We start from the raw sequence: 13069 nt of genomic DNA on the forward strand, positions 1-13069 counted from the left end.
CTATATACACACATGATATATATATTATTAAATATAGACTGTCGAGGGAACGCTTATAATTTTTCTGTGAAAAGGTCGTGTATGAGGGCGGGAGGGACGCGATAAAATTTGAAACAGCAAAATTCACCCTGGCACAGAAACGACGATAAGATATATTCATGAAAATAAAAAATGCAGTCTAGTCTTGTAAAAATGTGTCGCTAAAAATACGCTGTACCACGAGCGGTTAAAAGTGTAGGCGTTCCATTTTCGTTTCGCCAAATGTGCCGGGGCATAATGTAATATTATGATATCGACATATCGTACGCGATCAGATAAATCTGTGCGGGGAGGATCGATTTAGTGACGAAGATTTATTAATATGATCACAGCGTGCAGCAGCGCTGTTACGGTCTCTTCTCCGCAGGAAACGGATTGAAGCGCGCCTGCGCGTTACGTAGGTACTTATATCTATGTATATAAATATACTATATCATATTATATATATGCTTCACGTATACCCAACTCCGGGCCAAGGTCTCATTTCAACCAAAACTCGAGTCGAGGTCGTTTTTGTAGTATATTTTTTTCTTTATGCATGCGCGCGCGAACTTAACCCAATTACATACATATTACCTATATACTAAAATTTAGAATAGAACATTGTTATAAAAGCTTTAGGATATTTAACAATAATGCGAGATGCAGGGATCAGGAGCGTCATTTGAAGAACAATAATTTAAACGATAATTGGCCTGCCATACAATATAAATAGTCATACACGATGCAGTATAATTAACGGTAAAACATTTTTCATGCTCAAAAATCAAACTGCATCATTGCAACGTAATTTTACGTTAGGGAAAAGTAAAAGTAAGTAAACAATTATAATAAGTGAATATGTTAAATGTTAATACAAGCATGTATAACATACATGAAAATGTACATTATCGGCCTCGTTTAGAATTTAAATGGCGCCGCTGATACGAGCGAAAAGAGTATTTTTAATAAGTTTAGGTATAAAAATAATAAAATAAATGCGTCTTATTATTGTATTAATTTTCAGCAAGCGAAACACCCCTCAACCAAACGCCATGTTAGTATATTATTATATGTTGTTACTAGTTGTATAATATATACCTACTGCGGTGAGTGAAGAAGAAAGTACTCTATATTATACATAATTATATATATATATAGGTTTCAAAGCGGAAGTATAATAATAATAACAATAATGTTAATAATAATATTTTTAAGTCCACAGGGGTTGTCATCGTGTGAGGAAAAATAAAATATCGTATTGTATGTCTAATCACGAGAGCTGTAAAATTATGTTATTTACGTCGTATTTTTATGTGTGTGTAATGTCGGCGTCTGTTTAAGTGTGTGTAATGTCGGCAAATCGTTATGCTTCAGTCGGTATACATATATATATATATGTGTGTATAAGTAGGTACCATTAACGTGCGGCCCGCGCAGCCAATATGGCGGCCACTCCAGTGTCGCGTGGAGGTAACCATATAATAACGCAAGTCGAAATGAAGAATAAAAAATACTGCGGTCAGCGCGCGGACATAAATTACGTATGTACCTGTATTAAAGAGTACTATAATAATATTTTCCCGTACATATTCGACATTATATTATATTGTATGCGCGGTGGCGACTGTGTGTATTGTGTTATTTGGGATTTCAAAATATTATATTTGACACTAATTTATTGGTAAACCGTCGAAACGTTGCTTACCTACACGCACGATTAAGGAATGTTTATAAGACGTACTTAACCGAAACAATAATATCATGTGGTACAGAATACAAAAAAATTAAAAATCGAAAAATTAACTAAACACAATTATTTAATGATACCGTTGCGGCGGTGGTCAAACCTCGCCATGTGGCGATGCGGTCATCGGGTCCTGAGATCTACAAAACGAAATAAATAGCCGGTACATGTCAGTTTCCGAAAAACGCGTTTATCGTTCATAACGACCTCCTCCTCCGTAAATATAATAATAATATGTGATATTGTAATATTATGACGACGATGATAGGCCGAGCGCGAGTACCTACGCTGTTGCTGCTGCTGCTGCAAGCAACCTTGACAAATCTATTGAGACGGGTTGATGACATTACGCGAGACTACGCGCACACATCGTTATATTATTATTATAACAGAATTATACGTTCAAAAGTTGTTCGATTCCGAGACATGTGAGAGGAAAACATATCGTATAATAAAATCATATTATATTTTATACCCACGTACGTATGCGTATAGCAGGTTTATACATCATATTATACCTAAATGCACGATTAACTAATTTAGAGATTTTAATAGGAGACGACGCGACCAGAAATCTCTGGATATTATATTGTGTATATATTGTGTGTGTGTGTGCGCGCGAGATTGTCTCTATGTTTGTGTTAAGTCGTTAATGTTGTTTGAATTTTTTAAAATAAACTATAAGTCAGTAATTATTTAATAGTCATCTGGCAAGTAATAAAGTCAACAGCATAAATTAATTATCATAATAATAGATATGTTAAAATAATATCGTATGCTATAGATACTATGGGAACATAAACGAGTACCTATCTATATTACAATTTGAAATCGTTCGAATTGGTCAATTATTAAACCTAGCAAGAATAAAACGTTTTAAAACGTGTCGTGAGGATTTTCTCGTAAATTCAAATCTTATGGACTGTGGTTATTGCACGTCTACAAGTACCTATGATGAACGCAAGTTCTATATATATACGAAATCCACGACCTGGTATACGGTAAATTCTTATGATCTCGCATAATATATACACGCGTTCGTCTATACTGTGTACGAAGGTTTGAATGTCATGACCAAATAGACACATACCTATATAGATGCAGAGAATTTATGAAACACGTATATAAAGAAAAAATGCATAATTTTGCGTTGACGGCGGTAAAGCAATAAAAAACGATAAACGTGTAATTAATCTCGAATTAACGACCATAATTTGTGCGACTACGCTTAACCGCGGATATATAATAATATTTGAATCGGTGAATTTATATTATAAAATGATTTATCGTAAAATGTATTTATATATTATAAATATTAAATTTATATAATGCCGGTGACGGAGTATAATAATATTATATTTATTCTGCTTGCGAAAATTGTGCAACGCAAAATGCCGCCGCACCCATAATTGTATTTATTTTTTTGTTATTGGACGTGTTTAAAAGTCGAAAACACTAGCATGAGATCGGGTTGGCTAATATATTTATACACGAGACACGACAAACTTGAGGTATGATAGCTCGTTACGATAACCGGTATGAACACTAATGTCTAATATTCAATACTGTACTATAGGTTAAGTACGAGTTAAATAGTCGGGGCTGGAATTTCGCATTATTTATCTAATTTATATTTAAAACCAATAAACGGATTTTATAATATTTATGTCACGAAATATTGATTTTAGTTTTGCATTTTAATAAGACTTTTATAGCCCGACCTCTTACATTTATAAATAGTTAAAGTAATAGTATTGGTAAATAATATAATAACATTGGTAGGTATATAATATGTATAAGGAGTGAAACTTAAGTATTCACTATTCAGTATACCTAATATATTATGTATATGTGCAAATAGGTATAAACAACAAAATATAATATTGGATAAGTTATAATGTAAGCGTATAAATCATTTATGTAGCTGAAAATATATTAGTAGTTAGATAAGCGACTAACAGTGTTAGTGGAAGTTAAGGTGTAAAGCGCATTATGCTATTATTTAGTGTATATTATAGTTTGTTAGTATACATATATTATGTAGAAACTAAAAATGTTAAAATTCTAGTGTTATGATATAATATAATATCATTATTATTATTATTATATATTATTCGATCTACACAATGTTATAATTATAGTGTTATTGTATTATAGATCGTTAAATAGGCGGTTAATTATTATTAAGTGTCTGGGGCAAAATGGTCTTACCGGCGCTGGTCCTAGACTTATTTCTGGACGACGAGGACGAGGAGTTTTTCATGGCGTTGGTGCCAGGCGAATGGCATGAGGACGAGGGGTGTTTGGCGGGCGAGAAAACGGCGGGAGCGATGGCCGAATGGTGGTGATGGTGGTGGTGATAGGGGTAATGGGTGTAGGACGACGAGGACGTCGGGGCAGCAGTGCCGGCGGCCGGTTCGTGTTGACCGCCGCCACCACCGCCGCCGAGGTGGTGATGATGATGGTTCAGGTGGTACGCGTTAAACGAGGACGAGGCGGACGTCGAGCTGCCTGGCGACGTTGCGCCGCTCGACGACGAGGTACCTTCGCGCTGTTTGGACGACGAGCCACCGGCCACCAGCATGGACGGCTTCACGTCCTGGACTCCGACTCCTCCGCCTCCGCCGCCGCATCCCTGATGGTTGTCCGGGTGCAGGAACACGCCCATGGACGCTATGGAGTAGGCGGTGGCCGCAGCTGCAGCCGCAGCCGCAGCGCTGTTCGAAGACGAAGACGACGACGACGAGCTTGTGGCCGTCGTCGTGGCGGTGGTCATCGAGTCGGGCGTGCTGTCCTTTGGCGGTGTCGGCGGGAACGTGAACATCGGATGTCCGCCGCCGACGCCGCCGCCGTTGTTGCCTCCTCCACCGCCGGAATGTTGCATGTCTTTGGACGAAGAGGCGACACCCGATGGCGAATCGTCCTGTACCGTCGGCGAAGACGAATACCAACCGCCGCCGGGTGACGACGATTGCATTTTGGTGTCTAACTGGTTGTTACCGTTGTTGTTGTTGTTATTGTTGTTATTGTTGTTGTTGCCGCCGTTCAGCCAGGCTGCAGCCGGATGAGAAAAGTGAGACGGCCTACACATGTTTCTCGTAGATCCTGCAACAACAAAATGTAACAAATCAATACCTATATATTATAAAGATTTAATTTTTACTCAATATTATGGTAATGTAAACAAATATATGTCATATTACAAGACCTGCAGTATATAATACATATTATATACCTTGCACGGGTATACCAGAGAAGTTTGAAAAAAGTAATAACGTATATACATGAAAATATTTTAGTTGTAAAAAGGGTTTGTAAACTGCAGTATGGTGGTATTTCATCAGGCCCAACTAAGATGTTTGTCACTCTATTAATGAATTTGAAGTAATTTCTCGTCAGTAAATTCAACATTAGGATTTCAAATGTTTGCCTAAATTCACCGGAGTTGAGTGAAATTGCTAGCTGATTCCGCCGTTTTAGTTGAAAAAAGTAGTTATTAGGACGTCCTCTTTCGCCGAGTAATAAGCTCATATCGTAAAATGTATATTATGGTACATATATATTTTTATTGTTTATCAAATCGCTGCAATTTCACAATATTTGTCGTTTACGACTGCTGCTGCGGATAAAACTCCGGTGGAAAGCGTATCACAATAATATTGTATTATCCACACAACACACGCGTATAAATGCATAATAAAATGCGCGGTGCAGCGTAATTTATGCGTTTCACAGATCCGGCGCGACACTCAATCGACGAGTGCATATTAAATGCATAATGCATATTATACAATATACAGGGTGATCAATTAAATGTATGAAACTCATTATTTCAGAAATCAATAACGTTTCAAGATTTCTTTCACATAATTTTAAAACGTTACATAAAATTTTTGGAAAAATTATAATATTTTTTATTGTTATATTTTTTTAAGTCTAAGTCTTGCGAATGACAACATACATTTTTATCTTTATATTCTGGATAAGTAGTTTATTAGTTTTGTGTATTAAAAGTTTAGACGAGTGGAGTATTGAAACAACATTTTGCGGGGTACCCACCAAGGGTCACTCAACTCAGCTTTTCTAAACTTTAAATACTTTTAACTCATAACCTAGGTACTCGTCCAAAAAGTTCGAAGAACTTCAGAAGGTATTTTGCTTTGGACTAAGAAATTTAAAATGCTCGTTTTCATTATAAAAGTAAAAAGTGTGTATAAAAATGATAACGATAAATAATTGTACCTAATTTGAAGACTTTAATATAGGTTTTGAAATAGTAATGAGTGTCTTACAATAAAATGGATCACCCGGTATAATATTATAGTGGTCTGCATTTAGGTATATCATATGGGTGCGGGCAGCCTCAGGATCTTCGTCTCCCTGGCCAACCATACCTCAGCCGTACGGCACCAGCCGCGTTATACTTATTGTACACGTATATACATAGGTATTTATATAATATGATATATACACACATAAAGTAGCTTGTACCTGTCAATAATACATCAGCGCGTGTGTGTTGCGTTATTGGCTATTTTTTTTTTCTTCCGCTGAAATCGATTTATCGCGATGCCATTGCCCCTAGCCGCGCGTAATAGCTGCTACACGCGCTCGCCATTCACCGTTCAGGTACACACCACCACCGTTTACGTAACGACAATAATATATTACATGCATAGGTATAATACACAACAGTAAGTGGTGTACACGGCCGGTACATATTATTATTATACTTGTGCGCACACCTGTATACGCCGACGACGATGATGATGTCGAGAGCGTTTGCGGACTGCAAAATTAAAATATACATCTCGAGAGGAGGTCGTCACTGGCCGGCCGCTACACTACTCGTCTCCGTTGTCGCCGCGGTGACCATATACGTATAATAATATGATGTATACACATAATGTATGCAACCACAGTATCATATCACGTTTTAATGATATATATATTATTATGCGATCCGAAAGGAATTGTCTCGGTCAAACCGTGACGCGTACACTATATAGGGTGTGCCAGAAACGTGCGTCGATCGCGGCCTCTGGCCCTCGTCCAATTACGGAAAAATAATAAGAATAACGACGATATGACATATTATACGCGCGGGCAATATTATATATTATTATTATTATGTGCGGTACGAGTTGTACGCGCACTCTTTGAAGATGGGCGGCCACAGATAGAGGGCTGCGTTTTTATTCGTTCACACGCGCTCGCGTAATGCACATTTCGAGGAGGGAAAAAAACACAGAGAGTGAGAGAGAGGGTGAAAGAGCGCAAAGCGCGTGCGTTATCTACGCCATCGAAACGCTCTCGTGAAAATGCGACCAAAAGTCCGCGGGAGAGGACAAAACACGATTGCGAGCCCTTCAGACGAACGCGCGAAACGTTTATACAGTTGTTTAAACACCACAACGAAAAATATAATATGTGCCTTTGATGTGACCTGCGAACTCGTAATGACATCATACTGTATTACGCTGTGCATGTTGTTATCGCGAGCTGGTGGACGTGAAGGCTATTATCAATTGAATCACTCCGCTAATATAATTAAATCCATCTCACGAAACGCGCTTCTCGTGGGTTTGTAGTCTGTAGGTATAGGGCTATATTAAAGAATTTTCCACCGAGGGGCAAGAAGAAAATTCAAAAATTTTCATTTTCTCTCTGGATTGGGACTAGGAATATTCTATTAAATGGATCGTTGCATAATTAAAGATTGAGTTTAGATCACTTTTGACGTTTACGGTGTATATTGTGTTACGCTAATAATAATAGTATTATTATATTATATATCACGGTATAACAAAATATTGCAAAATGTAATATTAATCGTTGAAAATAAACGAATGTGAGTAGTTATGACTTTATGAGAGTTAAGTCAGCCCCTTATTGCCTCCTCACCACCCTAAAAACAGCCACCCGTTTGACCTAAATTATATTATAATCTATAACGATAATATTATTATGATGATACTATGTTAAGCGAAGAATCGTTAAGGTGATGGGGACGTACCCTTCCCGGTCGTGTGAAATCCTCGCCGTTTTCCCAACATCGAATTAATATTATTATTATTTTGATTTCTGACTGCGGCCCCCTCGGTGGTAATGTAATATTATTTCAGTCGATTAACCAACGACGCCGGACGGATTTATAAAATAATTCTATGAATATTATTCTCCGAAAACGAGCACCGTGAGTGACCACACCACCAAATTAAAATACTAATATATCGTGAGCGTATACGTCATATCGTGTTAAATCAAACGACGTCGCATGTACGGTGGATTCCTTGTAAATCGATAAAATGTGTGTTTAGAAATTAATACCCGTGTCGCTTTGTTCGGGCGATCGATCACGTACACAACGGAACAACTATTTATGGACACCTCCCAATAACGTACACTGTAATAATATTATATTATATAGCAGGTACTAATGTGCTGTATTGAAAAACGAGTTCTCGCCTCAAACACAACTGACGCATTCGTAATGCGAATATAATATATTATAACGCGCGTTACATATTTTTAATTTATCGAATTTTCTAAACCACCTGTGCGTACTTGTATTCGAATCGTGTACCAGTGCGTAATGTGTGTGTGTGTACTGTGTATGCATCGTGAACATTTTCTATATTATACACTTTTATTACTCCGTTTCGTAATTAACCGTCTCTGCGCGCCGTAGCTGTATATTTTTTCTTAACCAACGTAGGTATACGATAGCTATGTTTTATGACAATAAAAATGAGTTTTATTATTTTTTTTTTTTTGTGTAATGGACTTTTATCATTGTATATATATTATTATATATTTATGTATAGGCGTAACTATAAGTACTCGCATAAGTGATAGTAAAATCGAGAAAGTCTGGCGAACAGTGTATTTTTTATACATACACTCATCGGGATTCTAATGATCATGTCGAAGTTAAAGACTACACAACCGCATACAAGGTTGGTAAATGTATTTTCGTGACATTATCAATCGTTTATATTATAACGGTTAACGGCTTTACGAAACGCGTCGCATATAATATAGGTACTCTGCAGTAGGTAGTTATATTCATTAGCAATGGTTATCCGCCGCCGGTTACATATTATTATATAGATAGGTGTAAAGTTGGTAAAAACGAACTCGAGTAAATTCTAATACGACGATAGCCGCACAATAGTAATATTATGTAGTAGGTTTATGAATGACGTTAACAGTACGCAAAATAAGTGAAACAATGCATAACAATTATGAGTAATCCGTTTTTAGAATTTCGTTTCGATATTAAATATTAAGGACGAGAAAAAAAATTAAATAATGACCCGGCGACCGGTGTTGGTCAATACTAATTTCGAGCTGCGGCTGTATCATAGTAATGTTTATAAATTTTAATCTATAAAAGTAAAAAAAAATGAGAAAACAGGTGAATCGCTGCACCGGGCCTGCAATTCGGAGGTACCTCTAGGTAGACGAGACGACTAAATATTATATACGCGTGCTTGGAGGTGGACAGGTGAAGTCGGAAAATTGTCGCTAATGACGCGTCTTGCACACACACACACACACACACACACACACACACACACACACACACACACACACATTATCAAAAACCGTACACGCGTACGTCGTGCAATAATAATAATAATAATAATGAAGAAGTGGCGGCGTCGGTCCTACACGTACGACAACGAGAATAATAATAATAGTAATAATAATAATAATATAATCGTACACTCATATTATGCGCGTACAATATATATCCGTCGTTTGGTCTTCATTACGTGAGAAATTGGCGATTCAAAGCGCGGACCGGCGGCGTAGGATATATCGAGAAGAAGATGTCATGCGCCACATATTAAAAAGTCGTTTATAACTCGCGCGATATGAGATCTATAGTAATAAAAATGTATACACTATACCATAATACCTAACGTATCGGTATGTGCCTATACACTATTATCGAGAGAAAAAATATTCGAAAATAATAATACATATTAATAATACATTATATTAATATATACAATAAATAATATTAACAAAAAAAAACCGTTCACACCAAAGCCGTCGGTTTTTAAAACCCGCGTGCACGTCTGTTTTCGGTCTCGTGCAGTATATAATACTTCTTACGATAACGTTTTTACTATTTATATATACATATAATATATTTAAACACGTAGATAGGTGTTGTACAAGTGTGTCGAAAAACTATCAGCTCGCCACTGCGGGCCGCGCGTCGGACACTTATTTTGGCTGTCAATTTACTAATTGAGTCTTTGGACGCGGCGCACAAAGACCGTCTGACCGGACGGACGGGTGCTGTTGGAGCTGCCGTTGAGCCGGACGACGTCGACGAAGACCTGCAAGGAGGTGGAGCTGAGGTGTGTGTGAGAGAGAGAGAGTGAGAGAGAGAGAGACATTTTCGGGGGAAAATAATAATAATAAAAAAAAAAGGAGCGTACAGTTTTGACACGCGCGCGTCACTCCCGAAGCCTCGGTCCATTAGTCAAATTAGCTACCGCCCGCCGTCGTATATACATGGCCAAGTATATACGGACACAGACACACACGCACATATATAATATATACATAATATATTATTTATATATATGTATATTCTATGTGTCTGTAACGCCAACACTCGCCTCGGGTGCACGCGGAGTGAAAAACTAATAATAATAATACCAAAACCGAACCCGTAATATATCACACCCCGTGTGTCTGAAGCAAGTCCCGTACAACTGCATCAGCGCCCACGCGGTATATGCAACATATTATATATAGCATAGCTATATAGTGCTACACTACACCGCGATGCAGTGCACACGATGATATACCTATAAGCTAAGTATTAGACTTGACGACTGTGCGTGGCGTACGATAACATAATGATAACGTGAATAAGATAATATTAAGTTTGCGATGAAACGATATTATTTTAGTAATATCGACAAGGCGCTTATACATAATAAGATGTACAACAATAAACTAAAAGAATTCTTTTTTCCCGATCGAAACGACTTTGGCCGGTTTCACGTCATATTGCCTAATATTAAATATACGAATAGAACACACACGCGTATATACATGTGTGCGCTCACAAAACATTTGTTTAGGAATTCGAAGCTGTCAAACGGAGAATGATTCGAACTTCCTGAAGAATAATAATTTGTATTCCAAACGCCTATGCGCTCTTTTAGACGCGCATAAACCGGTTGTCATATACCCCTTACGATCATGATATTATATTATACATGGTATACCTATACATAATGTGTTATTGGTCCGGCGTGGTTATTGTACATAAAATATAGGTACGGGTTTTTTTTTTTAGTATTACATATATAGTTTTGTTTTTTTTTCAACTAACTATGGAATTAATTCAGAGCTGAAAAAAATAACTATACGGTCCAATGCGAATTATATTTTATGTACTCGTATGCATGCGTGTGATATACGTAATATACGGCCAGACTCGGTATGATTGTGTACATATACGATGTGCACGTATATTGATAATAATAACCAATATAATAAGAGATCAGCCCAGAAAATTTTGTTTTTAATTTCACGAAGGCAATGGCAACGTTACACACGTGAACGTGTTTTCAGTACTGCAGGCGGCGAATATCTATCGTCCATTAATGCGGTTGCATAAAATATTATTATATACCTACTATTGGCACCACCGAACGGGTGAAAAATCCTTGAAAGATATTTGACAACAATAATGCTAAAAAAAATAGATAGATACCTAAGCGTCCTTTATATTATGAATTTTTTCAACGCGAGACAATAGGAAAAAAATACGCCATAATGTGTTTTGAAAATCAAAATACGAACTACATATTATTATCTATATATATATACAACGTCGATGCGAACAAAAAAATGTCCTCCGCATAAATATTGCGAGTATAATGTATACCTACCTATAAATATATATTACGAACCTGCAGTGCTATAACGAAGCGAGGCTTGCAACTATATCTTGCAAAGTCGACGACAATAATATTTTATTGCACACGAAATTTACTCGGATTTTACAAATACATTTAACTCGGTGAACCACGTATATTTTTATACAAATCAATATTATATACTCAAAAATTGGACACCTGTTTTAAATGCACATGTCATACTTGGTAGTTGTCGAGAATATTATATGATGCATTTCAACGGATCGTTCAATATCAAAACAACCAAATAAATGGAATGTATACTATAGAAATTAGACCATATAGACATTTTTCCTCTATAGCCGAGAGAAATCATTGACTTTGAAACAATGACAACCACGACGTCATAAAATTATAATCAATAAAATTAAAAACAACGCTCGTTTGAACCTAACATAAATTCGACTAATGCGTATAGTATATAAGTACTGCAGCGGGTTAGGACCACATAATGATAATATTGTTGTATTTACCTCTATGCGAAAAGCGCTAAACATAAAATAAATATAATATTATGTATATTGTATGTATATGAATTTACAATTCTACGAGTTCCTTCGGGTCTTGCGGGCCACCACGTGCACGTGCCGTCACGTTCTGCTATAATATTTTAACGACGTCGAAACGAAAGACGATTCCCCCATCCCCCACCCACCCCAGAGACTTGAATTTAGCGTATATTATACTCGAAACACGACTCGCACACAAACGCACACTCGTCGGTATGACACACCACAGCATCTCCGGGCGGCTGTGGCGGCGATACCTGTTCTACCCAACGACAACTTACAGCAGTGACATAATTTTCAATTCTCCTCTTTTATTTTTATTATTATTTTTTTTTCCGCCGTGATGTATACGTTTGTAATAATTATTAATGCGCGCGCCTTTATGGTAGTAGGTAGGTATGTGTGTGTGTGTGTGTGTGTGTATATATATTATTATTATTATGTTCGCCGTGTCGGCCGAGTAACGCGCGCGACGGAGAGAGAGAGGAAAGAAACCGCCGCCACCGTCCGAAGGAAATAATATAATAATAATATTATATATTATGTACATGCAAAGCCTACGCCCTTCGTGTTGGCGCGACACACACAACGGGCGCGCGGGCCAACCGCGAACCGCACGCGATATATATTATTATTATTATTATTATTATGTGTACGTATATGCCTGCGTGGCCGACAAACGTCGGGGAAATTAATAATAATAATGAAAAAAAAATGCATATTATATACTGGGACGGAGTAAGGAAAAATTGTAAAAAAACACGACGTGTGCGTACAATATTTACGACGTATCGCGCGGACAAAGGTGCCGAAAAAAACGACGCGACGTCGCCCGTTCT

The 13069-nt window shown here is 37.3% G+C and overlaps 1 protein-coding gene across 2 annotated transcripts in view; it reads right to left on the reverse strand.

Moving 5' to 3' along the window:
* Positions 1-13069, reverse strand: part of LOC111041341 (GATA-binding factor C) — a 58374-nt gene that overhangs the window by 28405 nt on the left and 16900 nt on the right. Inside the window, exon 3 of one of the 2 annotated variants that reach the window (XM_022325580.1) lies at positions 4310-4870. In XM_022325580.1, coding sequence (XP_022181272.1) covers positions 4310-4870 — 561 coding nt within the window. Of the gene's footprint in view, positions 1-3976; positions 4871-13069 lie in introns of both variants that reach the window. The other variant, XM_022325579.1, reaches the window with a different exon arrangement.

The sequence above is a fragment of the Myzus persicae genome, unplaced genomic scaffold, assembly GCF_001856785.1.
Source record: "Myzus persicae strain clone G006 unplaced genomic scaffold, MPER_G0061.0, whole genome shotgun sequence".
In the NCBI taxonomy this organism is placed as follows: domain Eukaryota; kingdom Metazoa; phylum Arthropoda; class Insecta; order Hemiptera; family Aphididae; genus Myzus; species Myzus persicae.